The sequence below is a fragment of the Heteronotia binoei genome, chromosome 19, assembly GCF_032191835.1.
Source record: "Heteronotia binoei isolate CCM8104 ecotype False Entrance Well chromosome 19, APGP_CSIRO_Hbin_v1, whole genome shotgun sequence".
NCBI classification, from domain to species: Eukaryota; Metazoa; Chordata; class Lepidosauria; order Squamata; family Gekkonidae; genus Heteronotia; species Heteronotia binoei.
In genome coordinates, this window is record NC_083241.1 from 40442809 (window position 1) to 40463049 (window position 20241).

At 50.7% G+C, this 20241-nt stretch overlaps 1 protein-coding gene and 1 non-coding gene across 2 annotated transcripts in view; one reads left to right on the plus strand and one right to left on the minus strand.

The window, feature by feature from the left end:
- LOC132587678 (leucine-rich repeat-containing protein 49-like) overlaps window positions 1–20241 on the minus strand; it is a 139284-nt gene that overhangs the window by 93714 nt on the left and 25329 nt on the right. The window contains exon 10 of the mRNA XM_060259995.1: window positions 6619–6766. Coding sequence (XP_060115978.1) covers window positions 6619–6766 — 148 coding nt within the window. The remainder of the gene's footprint in view (window positions 1–6618; window positions 6767–20241) is intronic.
- Window positions 17855–17924, plus strand: TRNAA-CGC (transfer RNA alanine (anticodon CGC)). Its single transcript has one exon. It is a non-coding gene; the product is annotated as a tRNA-Ala (tRNA).

Consider the following 20241-nt stretch of genomic DNA (forward strand, 5'->3'; position numbering starts at 1 on the left):
CGTTTGCTATGGAATCCAACGTTTAAGGAGGTTCTCCAACATAAATATTTTATCAAGCGAGGCTACTAGGCTAATTTCGATTTATTCCTGTCCCTCTTGAACGTTTATTAGAAGGCTTCTGAAAGTGTTAGCATTTTTTTATTAATAGAACGCTTTCGGGAGAACAGAACCCAGTTTTTGCACCGACAGAGGCAACTGAGATATTCAGGTCTTAATTTTCTCCATTTTGTGAAACGGAGAACAGAGAAGTGACTTTCCCCAAGTGACCCACTCAGTTCCAAGTCAGATTTAATAAAATTTAAAGTTAATAATAAAATAATTAATAATTCCCGGTATGCAAAGGCTTCTTCAGAGGACAGCTTTCTGCACAAAAAGAAAGCCTCATGAGCAGAATGGCTCCATGGAACCCAACCCAGGAATGAAAGCACAGAAGTCAAACGCATGTTTTGCATGCTAGAAGGCGCCAGCTTCTATTCTCTGACATCTCAAGGCGACGTGGACAAAAAAACTGCATATGTCCCTTTACATCTCCACAACAAAAAGGGCTGGCAACCCTTTGAAAAACGAAAACCGCAAATTCAAAGGAACTGACAGAGCATTGTAAATTCATTGCACTCTAGAGCAACAGCAGTTACTGGTTAAAAAAAAACATCAAAAAGCTCTACTGACAAAACGCTTGCGCAGAACTAAGGGTTGCTAGACTTCAGACTTTTGGTCTGCATGCCCTTCCTCAGTTACCTGGTTTACACAGCTTCAACAACCCTGAGGAAAAGGAATCCCAGCTGTACGAGAAACACACAAGAACCGGAGATGGCACAAAAAAGGGGGAAGCCGAATGGTGAAGACAGACCCAAGAGAGGAACGCTTTTGGTCTTTAAACACATTTGAGTTGCACCCAAGAACAACAGAGTGAGATATCAAAGGGCTAATAGCGCAAGAGGGCTCGGTGTCGGGGTGGGGAGGTGTTTAGAGAATCACATTCTGCTGATAGGGTCAGAGGTGCCTCCTTCTGAATGGATCCTACAGAGATCCATACCTCGGGGGCCGGTGTCTGCTTCTGAACCCTTGAAAGAGCTGCTCTCAATGCCACGTTCATTGATATCTTAAAACTGTGAACTCTGGAAGCCAGGAGCACACAGGTGTTCTCATGAGAAAGAGCAACCGCGGGGTCTCTCTCTCTCTCTCTCTTTCTCTCGTTTCCCCTCCTGTTGACGGATATCTTTCATCAGGCCCTGCAGCCGCCTTTAATCATGTGTATGAGAACTGGAGGGGTAAGGAGAGGATCTAAGACTACATCTGGCATTCTATCGTGACGTTGGCTCCCCCCGGTGGATGACGCGGGCATGCATTTGATCGCTGGTGCTGCTCGGATCAGCAGAAAGAGGTATGCTGGACGACAGCTGTGAATCATACAATCCCAGAGTTGGAAGGGACCCCTACGGTCATCTAGTCAAACCCTCCTGCACAATGCAGAAGATCCGCAAATACCTCCCCCCCACACAAACACGCACACACACGTATCTGCTGACCAGTGTTCCCTCTCAGCTGAGCCAGCTTGCAGGTTTTTAACCTCCGGCTGACACCTTTTTGCCTTAGCTCAGGAAGGAGGGCGCGCAGAGCACGCTAATTTAGGCGGGAGCTCACCACTCGAATGCCAAGGGCTCACAAAGTAGAATTGTTGCTCATAAGACTCCACAACTTAGAGGGAACGTTGCCGGTGACCCACACGCGTTCCATGCGCAGAAGATGGCAAAAAACCGCCAGGACCCCTGGCCAAACTAGCCTGAGAAGAATTGCTGCCTGACCCCAAAGCGGCGATTGGCATTTCCCTGGGTGCGCATGAAGGGGCCATGATGCATTCCGTCCTGCTCTCCTTCTCATGATCTGCCTAACTCACAGAATCAGTGTAGCTGTCAGATGGCCATCTAGCCTCTGCTTTAAAAACTCCAAAGGAGATCCCACCAACTCCTGAGGAAGCCTGCTCCACTGAGGAACCACTATAACTGTCTGGAAGTTCTTCCTAATGTTGAGCCGGAAACTCTTTCGGTGTAAATTCACAGTCACAGAACTTTTATTGCCATAACAACAACAGTAACAGAAAATGTCAAGACAGTGTGCGATTGCAATAAAAAAGGCCAACACCATGCTGGGAATTATTAAGAAGGGAATTGAAAACAAATCAACCAGTATCATCATGCCCCTGTATAAATCGAAGGTGCGGTCTCATTTGGAATACTGTGTGCAATTCTGGTTGCTGCACCTCAAAAAAGATATTCTAGCATTGGAAAAAGTGCAGAAAAGGGCAACTAGAATGATTAAAGGGCTGGAACACTTTCCCTATGAAGAAAGGTTAAAACGCTTGGGGCTCTTTAGCTTGGAGAAACGTTGAATGTGGGGTGACATGATAGAGGTTTACAAGGTTATGCATGGGATGGAGAGGGGAGAGAAGTACTTTTCTCCCTTTCTCACAATACAAGAACTCATGGGCATTCAATGAAAATGGATAAAAGGAAGTCCTTCTTCACCCTCTCTCTCTCGGCTTGGCTTCGCGAACAAAGATTTAAGAAGGGTGCAATAGTCCACGTCTGCTGCAGGCTCGCTGGTGGCTGACAAGACCAATGCAGGACAGGCAGGTCCGGCCACAGTGGCTGCAGGGAAAAGTCTGATTTGGGGTTGGTGCTGTAGCAGTGCGATTCTTCCTCAATCTCCTTTTGTCCTCAAGACCAGCTATGCGTGCATTCTCAAAAGAAGAGACAGCCTGGTGGATGGTGTGCCTCCATGCTTTGCGATCTGAGGCTAGGTCAGACCACTGGTGCTGGTTGATGCGACAGGTGCCAAGGGATTTCTTCAAGGAGTCCTTGTACCTCTTCTTTGGTGCCTCTCTATTTCGATGGCCGCTGGAGAGTTCGCCATACAGGGCAATCTTGGGAAGGCGGTGGTTTTCCATCCTAGAAATATGCCCTGCCCAGCGCAGCTGCGTCTTCAACAGCAGTGCCTCGATGCTTGTAACCTCCACCCGCTTGAGAACTTCAGTGTTGGTCACAAAGTCACTCCAGTGGATGTTGAGGATGGTGCGAAGGCAGCGCTGATGAAAGCGCTCGAGGAGTCGCAGGTGATGACGGTATAAAACCCACGATTCGGAGCCGTAGATGAGGGTTGTCATCACAACTGCTTTCTTCACCCAAAGGGTGATTAATATGTGAAATTCACTGCCACAGGAGGTGGTGGCGGCTACAAGCATAGCCAGTTTCAAGAGGGGATTGGATAAAAATATGGAGCAGAGGTCCATCAGTGGCTATTAGCCACAGTATGTGTGTGTGTGTGTATTCTGGCCCAACCTTCTGAACTACAGGGTAAGAACATTCAAAACAGACTGGACATCCCTAATGGGACTTCTGACCCCGGGGGGGGGGGGGCGTGTCTTACAACCAGTGGTTTCCCTACACCACAGCGCAAATTGCCTTGTAAGATTTCCTCCCCCTCCTTTAGATTTCAGTCTGGCAGCACCTTAGAGGCCAACAAGACCTACAGGAGTATCTCATAAAGGGAGCGCTGACTTCCGAGAATCATACCCTGAAAACTTTGTTGGTCTCTAAGGAGCTCCCGGATTCGATTCTGGCTATTCTACTGTGGACGGATGTGGCTGCCCTCTGATTCTACCTCCGTGGGAGTCACAACGTTCAGCCGCGTGGAGTGGAAATCCACTGATATTTGACGGAAGGCTGCTTTGACTCTCGAAAGCTCGCGTCTCGAAAATATTCTCGGCCTCGAAGGTGCTCCAGGACTCGAATTCGGCTCTTCCACTGCAGACCAAAAGAACTACCTACCCTCTGAAACTTTCTTGACATACCCAGGGAAATGCTGTTCACCGTTCTGAGGTCAGGCAGCAATTTTTCTCCAGGCCAATTTGGCAATGGGTCCCAAAGATTGGTCTGTTTATGCCATCTTCTGGGCATGGAGCCTGCAGAGGTCACTGGGTGGGTGTGGGGCGAGGTATTTGTGAGTTTCCTGCATTGTGCAGGGGGTTGGACTAGATGGCCTGCAGGTCCCTTCCAGCTCTATGATTCTCTAAGAGCACCTGACAAAGGGAGCTCTAATTCTCAAAAAGCTCATACCCCCAAAAGCCTTCTTGGTCCCTAAGGTGCTACTGGGTGCGAATCTAGGCTCTTCTACTGCAGACCAACAGGGTTACCCCTCTGAAAACCCTCTCCCTTTATCAAAAGGGAGCCACTGCTGAAGAAACAGATATCTGCAACTCCCCTGGAGAGCCAGTTTGGTGTCGTGGTGAAGTGCGTGGACTCTCATCTGGGAGAACCGGGTTTGATTCCCCACTCCTTCACTTGCAGCTGCTGGAATGGCCTTGGGTCAGCCATAGCTCTGGGAGGAGTTGTCCTTCAAAGGGAGGCTTCTGGGAGAGCCCTCTCAGCCCCACCCACTTCACAGGGTGTCTGTTGTGGAGGGAGAACATATAGGAGATTGTAAACGGCTTTGAGTCTCTGATTCAGAGAGAAGGGCGGGGTATAAATCCAATGTCTTCTTCCAGTTTGGAAGAGAGCCAGTTTGGTGTAGTGGTGAAGTGCGTGGACTGTTATCTGGGAGAACCAGGCTTGATCCCCCACTCCTCCACTTGCACCTGCTGGGATGGCCTTGGGTCAGCCATAGCTCTGGCAGAGGTTGTCCTTGAAAGGGCGGCTGCTGTGAGAGCCCTCTCCAGCCCCACCCACCTCACAGGGTGTCTGTTGTAGGGGTGGGGGAAGGTAGAGAAGATTGTGAGCCACTCTGAGATTCAGAGTATAGGTCGGGATATAAATCCAGTATCATCTTCTTTTTCTAACTGTTCAGTTCTCACTTCACATCCTGGGGTTGTCACGATACTCAAGGAGATAAAAGGTGCTGGGGCTTCTGTCCCCAGAAAACTGCTGCCGTCCTAATTAATAGCCACGATGCAAATCCCAAAAAGAAGACGATGAAGATACTGGATTTATATCCTGCCCTTCACTCCGAACCTCAGATCGGCTCACAATCTCATTTCACTTCCTCCCCCACAACAGACACCCTGTGAGGTGGGTGGGGCTGAGAGGGCTCTCCCAGAAGCTGCCCTTTCAAGGACAGACTCTCAGAGCAGCCTACAATCTCCTTTCCCTTCCTCCCCCACAACAGACACCTGTGCGGGGGGTGGGGCTGAGAGAGCTCTCCCAGAAGCTGCCCTTTCAAGGACAGACTCTCAGAGCAGCCTACAATCCCCTTTCCCTTCCTTCCCCACAACAGACACCTGTGCGGGGGGTGGGGCTGAGAGGGCTCTCCCAGAAGCTGCCCTTTCAAGGACAGACTCTCAGAGCAGCCTACAATCTCCTTTCCCTTCCTTCCCCACAACAGACACCTGTGCGGGGGGTGGGGCTGAGAGGGCTCTCCCAGAAGCTGCCCTTTCAAGGACAGACTCTCAGAGCAGCCTACAATCTCCTTTCCCTTCCTTCCCCACAACAGACACCTGTGCGGGGGGTGGGGCTGAGAGAGCTCTCCCAGAAGCTGCCCTTTCAAGGACAGAGTCTCAGAGCAGCCTACAATCTCCTTTCCCTTCCTTCCCCACAACAGACACCTGTGCGGGCGGTGGGGCTGAGAGGGCTCTCCCAGAAGCTGCCCTTTCAAGGACAGAGTCTCAGAGCAGCCTACAATCTCCTTTCCCTTCCTTCCCCACAACAGACACCTGTGCGGGGGGTGGGGCTGAGAGAACTCTCCCAGAAGCTGCCCTTTAAAGGACAGAGTCTCAGAGCAGCCTACAATCTCCTTTCCCTTCCTTCCCCACAACAGACACCTGTGCGGGGGGTGGGGCTGAGAGGGCTCTCCCAGAAGCTGCCCTTTCAAGGACAGACTCTCAGAGCAGCCTACAATCTCCTTTCCCTTCCTTCCCCACAACAGACACCTGTGCGGGGGGTGGGGCTGAGAGAGCTCTCCCAGAAGCTGCCCTTTCAAGGACAGAGTCTCAGAGCAGACTACAATCTCCTTCCCCTTCCTCCCCCACAACAGACACCCTGTGAGGTGGGTGGGGCTGAGAGAGCTCTCCCAGAAGCTGCCCTTTCAAGGAAAGAGTCTCAGAGCGGACTACAATCTCCTTCCCCTTCCTCCCCCACAACAGACACCCTGAGAAGCAGGTGGGGCTGAGAGAGCTGTCCCAAAAGCTGCCCTTTCAAGGACAGAGTCTCAGAGTGGCCTACAATCTCCTTCCCCTTCCTCTCCCACAACAGACACCCTGTGAGGGGGTGGGGCTGAGAGGGCTCTCACAGCAGTTGCCCTTTCAAGGACAGCTCTGCTAGAGCTATGGCTGACCCAAGGCCATTCCAGCAGGTGCAAGTGGACGAGCGGGGAATCAAACCTGGTTTTCCCAGATAAGAGTCTGCACACTTAGAGCCTTGGCTGACCCAAGGCCATTCCAGCAGCTGCAAGTGGAGGAGTGGGGAATCCAAACCGGTTCTCCCAGATAAGAGTCTGCACACTTCACCGCTACACCAAACTGGCTCTCAAGAGTCAAAGAACGGCACAGAACTGAACAAAACGCTTTGCTTCTCCTTGGGAGAAGGTTTATCATGTGTCGAACGGCATCCGAGGAGGCGTTTCCCTTACCGTGATCTTCTTCATGTCCAGCTGCCGCAGCTGCATCATATGATGGAGGAGGGTGGGCTTGTACCATGTCTCCTGGGCGACCGGGTTGCCATCCAGGGCGACGTCGGAAAGGGACGAGGAGTCGGCCAGGCACAGGATGTCGTCGAAGCTGCGCGAGATTGGGAAAGGAAAGGGGAAACGCCGTCATTGAGCGTCTACGCCAGCTTCTCATCGCCTGCTTAACCAACAGCCGCAAGAACCCTGCGATGCAACGTGAGAGTCAGTGCAGGAGAGTGGGTGAGACTGTCGGACCAGTATCTGGAAGGCTTGGTTTGAATTCCTACTCGGGCCGTGGAAGCTCACTTGGTGACCTTGGGCCAGTTGCTCTCTCTCGGCCTAACCTTCAAAAGGGGATTGGATAAGCATCTGGAGCAGAGCTCCATCAGTGGCTATTAGCCACAGGGTATAGATGGAACTCTCTGTCTGGGGCAAGTGATGCTCTGTATTCTTGGTGCTTGGGGGTAGGGGCAACAGTGGGAGGGCTTCTGGTGTCCTGGCCCCACTGGTGGACCTCCTGATGGCACCTGAGTTTTTTGGCTCCTGTGTGACACAGAGTGTTGGACTGGATGGGCCACTGGCCTGATCCAACATGGCTTCTCTTATGTTCTTATGTGACACAGAGTGTTGGACTGCAAGGGCCACTGGTCTGATCCAACAGGGCTTCTCTTATGTTCTTATGTGACACAGAGTGTTGGACTGCAAGGGCCACTGGCCTGATCCAACAGGGCTTCTCTTATGTTCTTATGTGACACAGAGTGTTGGACTGCAAGGGCCACTGGCCTGATCCAACATGGCTTCTCTTATGTTCTTATGTCTCGGGCAAGTGATGCTCTGTATTCTTGGTGCTTGGGGGGCACAGTGGGAGGGCTTCTAGTGTCCTGGCCCCACTGATGGACCTCCTGAGGGCACTTGGGTTTTTTAGCCACTGTGTGACACAGAGCGTTGAACTGGAGGGGCCGTTGGCCTGATCCAACATGGCTTCTCTTATGTTCTTAACCTACCTCACAGAGTTGTTATGAGGATAAAACGGAGAACAGAAGAAGACATTGGATTTACATTCCGCTCTCCACTCAGTCTCAGAGCGGTCACAATCTCCTTTACCTTTTTCCCCCACAACAGACACCCTGTGAGGTGGGTGGGGCTGAGAGGGCTCTCACAGCAAGTGGAGGAGTCTAAGTCTCAGAGCTGTCACAATCTCCTTTACCTTTTTCCCCCCACAACAAACATCCTGTGAGGTGGGTGGAGCTGAGAGGGCTCTCACAACAAGTGGAGGAGTGCAAATCTCAGAGCGGTCACAATCTCCTTTACCTTTTCCCCCCACAACAAACACCCTGTGAGGTGGGTGGGGCTGAGAGGGCTCTCACAGCAGCTGCCCTTTCAAGGACAACATCTGCGAGAGCTATGGCTGACCCAAGGCCATTCCAGCAGTTGCAAGTGGAGGAGTGGGGAACCAAACCTGGATCTCCCAGATAAGAGTCCACGCACTTAACCACTACACCAAACTGGCTCTCTAATCCCTCTCCCCATGGGTACGCAGCACAAAGCAGGATGGGACTCTGAAGCTGTTGACTGGTTGGGGGGCAAAGCTTCAGATATCTTTAGCGGGCAATTTTCAACTTGATTATTGCTGCTGACTTAAGGTATTTCTGCTCTTCTGCTCTTGAACTGTCCATTACTGGAAATGTAGATTATCAAACTATACAGCTACATAACGAGAAGTAATAGTCCATTGCAAGAACAGCTGTTTATTGATACAGGACAGGTCGAGGCGAGACGGCCTTTGCAAAAACTGGCTTCGGCGCAGTGTTCCCTCTAAGCTGAGTTCGTGTGAGCTAGCTCACAGATTTTTAGACTGCAGCTCACACATTTTTGCTTTAGCTCAGGAAAAATAGCTGCAGAGCACACTATTTTATGCAGCAGCTCCCAACTTTAGTGTCAGTAGCTCACAACTGTAACGCCAGCAGCTCACAAAGTAGAATTTTTGCTCACAAAACTCTGCAGCTTAGAGGGAACATTGCTTTGGTGGGCTTTTTTCCCCTTCTTATAGTTCTGGCTTAGACTGTTACACATTCAAAGTAAAGGCAGAGTTCTTCCCAGGACCCTTGCAGGTGCGAGCCGAATCAGGCAGGAACGGCCGTGGCCATTTCTGAGACTAGGCAGAACGGAACTCGTTACTCGTTACGCAGAGACGGTGGCGGTGCAAAGCAGAGGCAGTGGGAAGTGAAAGCACTCCCTGTCGACGGCAAGAGTCCTCTTGACAGGCGCACCCCTCGAATGAGACTTTGCGGGTCTGAAAGGTGCCGCTGGACTCAAACTTTGTTCTGCTGCTTCAGACCAACACGGCGACGTGCTTGAATCTCGGGGCAGTCTCCGAATCTCAGGCAGCTCTTGCAACCAGCTGGACAGCTCTGGAGCTCTGCTGCTACCCAGCTGTCTGCTCACCAGGCCGCTGACCCTTTCTAAGTTGACGAATGCTGTTGGACAGCTCCCTGCCTGTGCAGAGCTCGGAATGCCATGCCTGACCTGGAAAGGGACCCTGCCCTTTATGGCTTCCTTTTGTTATAAAGCAGGACTCCCCTCCATGGTGCCCACAGGAGTCCCCACCGTAGTGCCTCCCAACACTTATCCTGGTGCTGAGTGGTTTTAGCAGGGGTGGCATCCTAGCAGGAGCTCCTTTGTATATTAGGCCACACACCCCTGATGCAGCCAATCCCCCAAGAGTTTACAAAAAAGAACCTTGTCAGCTCTTGGAGGATTGGCTACAGCAGGAGGTGTGGCCTAATAGGCAAAGGAGCTCCTGCTAGAATTCCAACCCTGGGTTTTAGAAAATGTCCAGCTCATGTCAAGGGGACAGCTGTCACGTTCTCAGGGCGCAGGCAGGCAGGAGTCCAAAGCCAGTCCAGGGTCAAAGTCCAGGAAGTCAAGAAGGAGCCAAGTCACCAATGCAGAATCACAAACCGGGATCAGAAGTCAGTGTCCAAAAGCCACAAGGTCAGGGTGCCGAGGAAATCAAGCAGGTCAGGATCAGGAAGGAGCATGAATCAAGCCAGAGAATAGACTTGTTGCTTCCACAAGGTTACCAGGTCCTGGGTGGGAGCTATATGGGAGCCTCAATCAGCCTGCTCTCTGGGTGGCAGTGACTCTGCTAGAACTCAGGGCTGAGAGATCGGAAGCATCGGCGTGCCTCCTGTCTTCGCTCTGCAAGTTCTTTCCAGAGCCTGCTTCGAACTCTTGAGATGGGAAGAGGAGAGCTTGGAGGAGACTGATCATCAACAGCTGACACTGGTGCCCTGAGAGTGATTGATAAGCCAGCTGCTGTTTGTTCAGCTGAGGAACTGGCTGGCAACTCTTCCAGGTCTGTTAACCCTTCCAGCTCCTCCTCACCAGGGCTCATAACAACAGCCCAGTTTGTTGCCTTCAAAATGAAGTCAGATACTGCCACGTGTGGTTTCTTACATAGCTCGATATGTATATTTATTTTGTGTGCATGCAAGGAAAGTTCTTTATATAAGAGACTGGATTTATACCCTGCCCTTCGCTCAGAGTCTCAGTGCAGCTTATAATCTCCTTCCCTTCCCCTCTCTTGGAGGTAGGTAGGTGGGGCTGAGAGAGCTCTTTGGAGAACTGCTCTTGAGAGAACAGCTCTGAAAGAACTGTGACTGGCCCAAAGACGCCCAGCTGGCAGAACCTGGAGAAGTGGGGAATCAAACCCAGTTCTCCCAGATTAGAGTCCACACTCTTAACCACTACATCAAACTGGCTCTTGTTCATAACCTGTTCATTTTCAAAGACAACCTTTTTAAACGGAACTTCTGTCTGAAATGCTGAAGCGTTTTAATATCAGACTAATGTAAAACCTCGCTCTCTGACATTTTGAGGTTGGCTCCACCTCTCACGGCAGCCATTTTGCAGCTGTGCCCACCGCATGCCAGAACGCTAAAGGTGCCCACAGGCTAAAAAAGGGTCAGGGGCCCCTGTTAGAGGGTGGCCTTGTTTTTCTGCAGAAGAGCAGCAAGATTCAAGCTCAGTAGCACTTTAAACCTCTCTTCATCAGATACAATGGGTGCTTTGACTCTGAAACACTTATACCTCAAAAATCCTGTTGGTTTCTAAAGAGCTCCCAGAGTCAAATCTGCCCGTTCCCTTAGTTATATTTAGAACAGCACGAAGAGATCCTGCCAAGCTCTTGGGAAACCAACAGCTCCTGCCAAGATGCCCTCATGCCACGCTCAGCGCACATCCACCCCAACGGCCCTCTCAAGACATGCCCCGCTGCACAGCATCTGTCCGCTCTGCTTCCCATCCAACACAAAACGCAGCAAAACTGGCAGGCCTCCTCCTAACGCTCCAGGGAAATGCAGATAGCAACCACTGGAGATGCCATGCAAAAGGCAGCCCCAATCCTTAATTTGAAAGCAAGGTGTTCAAATTTTCTAAGAACAGGTGTGGGCTTCACGGACGCCCAGGATGGGGATTTTGTGCAAGGGAAGGAAGGAAGGAGGGAAGGAAGGAGGGAAGGAAGGAGGGAGGGAAGGAAGGAGGGAAGGAAGGAGGGAAGGAGGGAGGGAGGGAGGGAGGGAAGGAGGGAGGGAGGGAGGGAGGGAGGGAGGGAGGGAGGGAAGGAAGGAAGGAAGGAAGGAAGGAAGGAAGGAAGGAAGGAAGGAAGGAAGGAAGGAAGGAAGGAAGGAAGGAAGGAAGGAAGGAAGGAAGGAAGGAAGGAAGGAAGGAAGGAAGGAAGGAAGGGGGGAGGGAGGGGGGAGGGAGGGAGGGCCCTGGGGTGGGGGAATAAGAAAACTCTGAATGTTCTCATGCACTAGTGGAGGGGATCACTCAACCCCCAGGGGTTTAACCCCCACCAAAAACTTTAAAAGAAAGTTAAAGAAATTCACTGCCACAGGAGGTGGCGGTGGGTAGAAGCATAGACAGCTTCAAGAGGGGATTGGATAAAAATATGGAGCAGAGGTCCATCAGTGGCTATTAGCCACAGCATATTATTGGAACTGTCTGGGGCAGTGACGCTCTGTATTCTTGGTGCTTGTGAGGGGGGGGAGGCAAAGTGGAAGGGCTTCTAAACCCACTTGTGAACCTTCTGATGGCACTTAGGGGGGTTTTTTTGGCCACTGTGTGACACACAGTGTTGGACTGGATGGGCCATTGGCCTGATCCAACGTGGCTTCTCTTATGTTCTTATGTGACACAGAGTGTTGGACTGGATGGGCCATTGGCCTGATCCAAAGTGGCTTCTCTTATGTTAAATGAAAACTTTTCATATTAAAAGAAAAGGCTACGGCACAGCATGAGCAAGAGGGCAGTATACATAAATTATTTGTCACCAGGGACGTCACAAGCATTAACCAATCAGTGTCTATTTAATTTGCAGTGCAGCAGATAGCCCAACTGGAGAGGTGGGAGGGGGAAGCCCCCCCCCAGCACCAAAATATTGCTACTTTGATGCTGAGGTAGCACAAATTCTTCTAGCAGACAGATAGCCGGAGGAACAAAATTAAGACATTCAAGGTAGTTACAGTTAAGGAGGAAGCACACACTCAGTTTTATAGTCTTCAAGCACATATTTAATTTTATAGTCTTCATTAAGTCTGATTACAACTTTTACACGTAGGAACGGATGAAGCTCAAAATTTAACCCTTCAGAAGCAGTGTTCCCTCCAAGCTGAGTTAGTGTGAGATGGTTTTTTAGCCTCCCGCTCGCACATTATTTGTCTTAGCTCAGGAAAAATGGCCCCAGAGCAAACTAATTGATGCAGCAGCTCACAACTTTAATGCCAGTTTCATTCATTCATTCATTCATTCATTCATTCATTCATTCATTCATTCATTCATTCATTCATTCACTCATTCATTCATTCCAATTTATAGCCTGCCTTTTTCCCAAATGGGCTCTGAGTGGGTAACAACGGTCAATAATACAAGGTGAAAATCAGATACATATAATAAAACGATATACAATCTAAAAGCAATATTACTCCCACGCAAGCAGAATTTGTGCCCACAAGGCTCCACAAATGAGAGGCAGTATTGTTTGGAAGGTATCAGCCTAAAACCTCCTCCCAGCCGAGATAGCTAGAAACAATCTTTGATCTCCTATGTTAGATGAAACTCTACTGAGAGACAAAATATTACTCATGAATAAAACTAATACTTCTGACCTTCGGTGCTGAGGGCCGAATATATCAGAGCTGAGTGTCTGCAGCAATATCTTCCACTGGGGGAGATTCAGACTTCCATTGCTAAAGGCCTTGTGCAGGGAGGGGCATCTTTCCCCAAAAGAGCGAGAATCCTTCCTTGTAATGTTTCCAGTCCTTTTCGACACAGACAGAACCGTATTTAGAGTTCTGAGTGCTGCGGTATAGCAGCTCTGCAGAAAATGGCTGGCCCTTTTCAATGAATAATACCCAAAAAATTATAACGCATTGACAAGTCCAGTGGTTTCATTTTTTTTCGTCCCACCCTCCCCTTTTCTTAGGTTTTTCGCAGAACTTCCCCTTAGTCCCAAACCCCAATCAGGACTTTTTTGTAGAAAAAGCCCAACAGGCGCTCATTTGCATGTTAGGCCACACCCCTGACGTCACCGTTGTTTCACACAGGACTTTTTTTTTAAAAGAAATAGCCCAGCATGAACTCATTTGCATATCAGGACACACCTCCTGGTGTCAAACCAGCCGGAACTGCATTCCTGGGCGCTCCTGCACAAAAGAAGTCCTCGTCCCAATTAACTGCAGCCGCGCTGCTGTATACGCCACGCCTGGCTGATATGCGTTTTAGATGCAACGTGCGCTTTGTTACGGCGACGTGGCGTTACGGATGGCTGTTGGCTCTGATTATCGTTGACGGCCTTCAACGCTTTTCAAGGAAAGGTCGCCTGTAAATCTAGCTTTAAGTCGGAACCGATCGTCCGAGCAGCAGGCGCAGAACTGATTGGCTTGGACAGGGCTCGACGAACCAATGCCATCGAACGCCTGTGGGTAGGCCCTCCCCCCCCCCGCCCCCAGACCCACCTGAAGCCTCCCTCACTGTCCCTCAAGCGCCTGGCCAAAATGGTTCTCTTTGCTCAGCTAAGGAGAGCCATCCTTTCCCAGCTCTTTTCTGGCCTTGCTTCAACCCAGAGGACTGTTTCGCTAGCATCTTTTTAAGACTACGCTTTAGGCTGCGTGCTCTTGTTGAACCGCTGCTGTTGACCCTGATTTAATTGCGAGCAGCCTCAAAAAGGAGGAGGAGACAGGATATCTACCCCGCCCTTCACTCGGAGTCGCCGAGCAGCTCACAACAATCTTATGTTTCTAGTGTAACTGTTTTATTGTTGGTGCACCATGGGTCACTGTATTGTTAGCCGCCCTGAGCCTGCTTCGGCGGGGGAGGGCGGGGTACAAATAAAATTTATTATTATTATTATTATTACTTTCCCTTCCTCTCCCCACAAGAGACACCCTATAGCAAGGGTGGCCAAACTTGCTTAATGTAAGAGCCACATACCATGTTGTGATCCACCCTGAGCCCATTATGGGAAAGGGCGGACTATACAAATAATAATAATAATAATAATAATAATAATAATCAGATGCTTGAGAGCCGCAAAATATGAACATCAGATGTTGGGAGAGTCACAAGGCAGGAAGTCAGGCGGGCAAATAAATGGGGAGGAGGTGGAAAGAAAGCAACTTTAACTTCAAATGCATTCTCCACGCCTCCAAGCTTGGCTTGGAGAAGTTATTTAATGAGAGAAATGCCTTCTCCAAACAGGCCAACATGGCAGTGGGGGGGGGGGGTTTCAAGAGCCACACAATGTAGAAGAAAAAGAATTGAAGAAGAATTATTGATTTATATCCCGCCCTTCTCTCTGAATCAGAGACTCAGAGCGGCTTACAATCTCCTTTAGCTTCTCCCCCCACAACAGATACCCTGTGAGGTGGGTGGGGCTGAGAGGGCTCTCACAGCAGCTGCCCTTTCAAGGACAACCTCTGCCAGGGCTATGGCTGACCCGAGGCCATTCCAGCAGCTGCAAGTGGAGGAGTGGGGAATCAAACCCCGTTCTCCTCGATACTCATGAGGGCGCAGCTTAGAGAGGGGTAGGAGCTCAGCAAGGTATAACACCATGAAGTCTGGCCTCCGAAGCAGCCGTTGTCTCCCAGGGAACTGATCTCTGTAGTGTGGAGATTTGTGGTAATCCCAGGAGATCTCCAGGCCCCACCTGGAGGCTGGCATCCTTCACGCACAGGCAATGCCAGGCGTTCTTTTGGGGATGGGAAGACTTGGGGTAGAAGGAAAGGGACAAAAACCACTCCCTACGTCCAGTGACCCCACACGTGAAGCTGCCTTATACTGAATCAATGGTCCATCGAAGTCAGTGTCATCTACTCAGACTGGCAGAAGCTCTCCATGATCTCTGGCAGAGGTCTTTCCCATCACCTCCTGCTTGGCCCTTTTAACTGGAGATGCCAGAGATTGAACCTGGGACCTTCTGCATGCCAAGCAGAGGCTCTGCCACTGAGCCATGGTCTCAGATCAAGGTCTTTCCCATCCCCTATTGCCTGGTCCTTTCAACTGGAGATGCCTGGGATTGAACCTGGGACCTTCTGCATGCCAAGCAGACGCTCTGCCACTGAGCCATAGTCTCAGATCAAGGTCTTTCCCATTCCCTATTGCCTGGTCCTTTCAACTGGAGATGCCGGGGATTGAACCTGGGACCTTCTGCATGCCAAGCAGAGGCTCTGCCACTGAGCCATGGTCTCAGATCAAGGTCTTTCCTATCCCCTATTGCCTGGTCCTTTCAACTGGAGATGCCGGGGATTGAACCTGGGACCTTCTGCATGCCAAGCAGAGGCTCTGCCACTGAGCCCGGGTCCTAGATCAAGGTCTTTCCCATCCCCTATTGCCTGGTCCTTTCAACTGGAGATGCCGGGGATTGAACCTGGGACCTTCTGCATGCCAAGCAGAGGCTCTGCCACTGAGCCCGGGTCCTAGATCAAGGTCTTTCCCATCCGCTATCGCCTGGTCCTTTCAACTGGAGATGCCGGGGATTGAACCTGGGATCTTCTGCATGCGAAGCAGAGGCTCTGCCACTGAGCCATGGTCCCTACCGCAATGAAGCACAAAGTTATTCCTCAGCTGAGGGCAGCCTTTACACCCTAAGGAGAGAGGACGCAAGCTCTGCTGCAACTTCATTCTGACGAACGTTGCTAAGAAATGGACAGTTTCAGCAAGCTGAGATCTGAGCATCGTTCACATTTAACAAGCAGCAAACCACCAAGGGCAGCTAGATGCAGATGGAAAGTTATACACTTAACGTTGCAGATATCACTTTCCCCCCCTGCCCGGGAGGGCTTATGGTCAGCCATTACCTAGCATAATGTGCCTGTCAACACTCAGGAAGTGGGCTGTATCCTGTCACAGTTGGAAGCACAGCCTGCGTGTGATGTTTCAGTCACGGTTGCCTTTATAGCATCTCGCCACCCTCGGATTCTAATTAAACCATTTGCCCGCTCCATTTATGCAGCATACAAAAATCTGTAAGGGGAAGGGGCTGTGGCTCAGTGGAAGAGGCCCTGCTTTGCATCCAGAAGGCCCCGGGTTCGATCCCCAGCATCCCTAGTTTTTTAAAAGGACCAGGAAGTAGGGCAGGGGAGGGGAACCTTTTTTTCTGCCAATGGGCTATTTATAACATCGTCCGCGGGCCATAAAAAATTATCAACTTAAAAAACAGTGGTCCACCGAGGGAGAATGATTCAAACCAGCAAAATCAATGCAAATCATTGTTTTTTCTATTTGAAGTCCTGTGGGGAGAGTTTCATCTGGCACACACACATATACACGCGGCCTGTCGATGCGCGTAGAGAGACCAAGAGGGTGATGCTTAGCGACGCAAGAATGAAGGCTGTACACAGTAGCTGTAAAACCACTATATACATTTATTTACACCAACTCACTCTCCTGACTGACAAGATGCTCCGCTGCAACTCCAACTCCATAAACCCACAATCACCACTGTTGCTCTGTACATTTATACATGGGACAGCCAATCAGCAACTTGCTGTGTCATGCTGACTCTGCTGGCTGATGCAATCCTTCTGGCAGCCAGCCACCTGCTGTCAGGTAGATCATCTAAGCCTCTAGATCTACTTTCTGTTTTGCAGCACATGCTATAAGCTGTCTGTTTACACGTAATTGTGACACGGCCCGCCGCCCTAGGCAACTGTCTAGGTCCAGGGCTTTTTTGTAGAAAAAGCCCAGCAGGAACTCAGTAGCATATTAGACCACATCCCCTAATATTAGCATATTAGGTCACACCCTCATCAGCATATTGGGCCACACCGTCTGGGATAATCAAGTGCAAACTGAACTGTGGCAGTAACTTTTCCAGGCCCTACAGCAATTCTGGCCGACCAGCCAGGCCCCAGGGAGGCTGCCGCACAGTACATCTGGGCCCTGTGATCTCTGCCTGGCCCTGGGAGGCTGCTGCACAGCGCGGCTGGGCCCCACGATTCTCGCTGGCCAGCCAGGCCCAGAGAGGCTGCCGTATGGTTCGGTCCAGAAATCCCCGAGGGCTACACCAAGTGACCTCGAGGGCCGTATAAGGCCCTCGGGATGGAGGTTCCCCACCCCTGCAGTAGGGGATGTAAAAGACCTCCACCTGAGGCCCTGGAGAGCTGCTGCCAGTCTACAATGCTGAACTTGATGGGGAGAAGCCATGGCCATGGCTCAGTGTAAGAGCCCCTGCTTGGCATGCAGAAGGTCCCAGGTTCAATCCCCAAGATCTCCAGTTAAAAGGATTAAGGTAGAAGGTGATGTAAAAGACTTGTGCCTGAGACTCTGGAGAGCTGCTGCCAGTCTGCAGTGCTGAACTTGATAGGGGGAGGCCATGGCTCAGTGGTAGAGCCTCTGCTTGGCATGCAGAAGGTTCCAGGTTCAATCCCCGGCATCACCCATGAAAAGGACCAGGCAGGAGGTGATGGCAAAGACCTCAGCCTGAGACCCTGGAGAGCCACTGCTGGCCTACAATACTGCACTTGATGGGGAGACAGTGTGGCTCAGTGGCAGAGCCTCTGCTTGGCATGCAGAAGGTCCCAGGTTCAATCCCTGGCATCACCCATGAAAAGGACCAGACAGGAGGTGATGGCAAAGACCTCAACCTGAGACCCTGGAGAGCCGCTGCCAGTCTGCAGCACCAAATCTGATGGTAATAGGCTGTGACTCAGTGGAAGAGTCTCTGTTTCGCATGCAGAAGGTCCCAGGTTCAATCCCTGGCATCGCCAGTTAAAAGGACCAAGTAGTGGGTGATGGGAAAGACCGCTGAGACCCTGGAGAGCTGCTCCCAGTCTAAGTAGACAATACCAACCTTGATGGACCGATGGTCTGATTCAGTATAAGTAAAAAGCAGGGGGGGTGAGAGAAAGAGTGTCTGTGTGTGTGTGTCAAGGTCAACAGTAGCATTGCAACAGCAGTTATACACAGTTAAATTCTGTCGAGATCAATATAGACCCCTCCTTGCCATACACACGCACTTGCGACAGAATGCAAGTTCCCAACATTATCTGCAGCGCTGAGCTGTTGCTGCAATGCTTAATTGCCCCTCAGCGAGCGTGTTAAACGCATGCTCAAAACTACAGCAAAATATGGAATCGACGGAAGGTCCAGCCCTACTCTGAGCAAATAAACCCGCGTGCTACTTTCCGAGACAGCCTCTTAACGATCAACATGACATAATTAAGGAAACAAGGGATAAAGGAACTTGCATTTCCTTTTTGAATGCTAGCAAGCCGCTGCTCAGCTCAGGAGAGTGAATTTAACTCCCGATATCCTGGCCTGATCCAGAAGCAGAGCAGAACAGACTACAGTCTTAGGGAACTACAACGGATGTTCAAAGACCTGCACAGACGATAACCCAGAAACTTCAAGTCAAGAGATCTCAGTCTGACTGTCTGATAGTCTGCCGTAAACGGAATGCAACTGTATGATGTAAAACCCCCTTAGAAAGCTCTCAGTAAGAAACTCTACCGGTTTGCAAACGGCTTCGAGCAACACTAAACCCACGGTCATGGAGTTCTCTGCTTCCAAAGAGATCGTAGAGAGAAGTCTCTGCCCCCACCCCACCCCGGTCAAATCACAGCTGACTTTTGTTGACTCCCACAGCCTTTTCAAGGCAGGAGACATTGAGAGGTGTTTTGCCATTGCCTGCCTCTGCGTAGCAGCCCTGGACTTCCTTGGTGGTCTCTCATCTTGGTGGTCTCTCACTGTGCTTAGCTTCTGAGATCTGATGAGATCAGTCGAGCTTGGGCCATCCAAGTAAGGGCAAAAGACAGATGATGATGACGGTGATGATGAGGATGATTGTGGTGGATTTGTATCCTGCCATCCACTCCGAATCTCAGTCTCAGAGCGGCTTACAATCTCCTATATCTTCTCCCCCCACAACAGGCATCCTGTGAGGTGGGTGGGACCGAGAGAGCTCTCCCAAAAGCTGCCCTTTCAAGGACAACTCCTATGAGAGCTATGGCTGACCCAAGGCCATTCCAGCAGCTGCAAGTGGAGGAGTGGGGAATTAAAGCCGGTTCTCCGAGAGTCCGCACGCTTTGGTGTAGGGCTTAAGTGTGCAGACTCTTATCTGGGAGAACTGGGCTTGATTCCTCACCACTCCACTTGCAGCTGCTGGAATGGCCTTGGGTCAGCCATAGGTCTCGTGGGAGTTGTCCCTGAAAGGGCAGCTGCTATGAGAGCCCTCTCAGCCCCACCCACTTCACAGGGTGTCTGTTGTGGGGGAGGAAGAGAACCAGTTTGGTGTAGTGGTTAAGTGTGCTGCAGACTCTTATCTGGGAGAACCGGGTTTGAGTCCCCACTCCTCCACTTGCACCTGCTGGAATGGCCTTGGGTCCGCCATAGCTCTGGCAGAGGTTGTCCTTGAAAGGGCAGCTGCTGTGAGAGCCCTCTCAGCCCCACCCACCTCACAGGGTGTCTGCTGTGGGGGAGGAAGATAAAGGAGATTGTGAGCCGCTCTGAGTGGAGGGCGGGATATAAATCCAATATCATCTTCTTCTTCTTAACAAATACACCAAACTGGCTCTACACCAAACTTAACCACCACACCAAACACCAAGTGTTTGCCATTGCTTGCCTCTGCATAGCAGCCCTGGACTTGCTTGAATCAGAGGGAACCTCAAGGTCATCTAGTCCAACCACCTGCGCAATGCAGGAAACTCACAAACACCTCCCCCTAAATTCACAGGATCCTCATTGCTGTCAGATGGCCATCCACCTCTGTTTAAAAACCTCCAAGGAGCCCACCACCTCCCAAGGAGGAAGCCTGTTCCACTGCGGAATCGCTCTAATGGTCAGGAAATTCTTCCTAATAGAATCACAGAGTTAGAAGGGACCTCCAGGGTCATCTAGTCCAACCCCCTGCACAATGCAGGAATCTCACAAACACCTCCCCCTAAATTCACAGGATCATCATTGCTGTCAGATGGCCATCCAGCCTCTGCTTAAAAACCTCCAAGGAAGGAGAGCCCACCACCTCCTGAGGAAGCCTCTTCCACTGAGGAACCGCTCTAACAGTCAGGAAGTTCTTCCTAATCA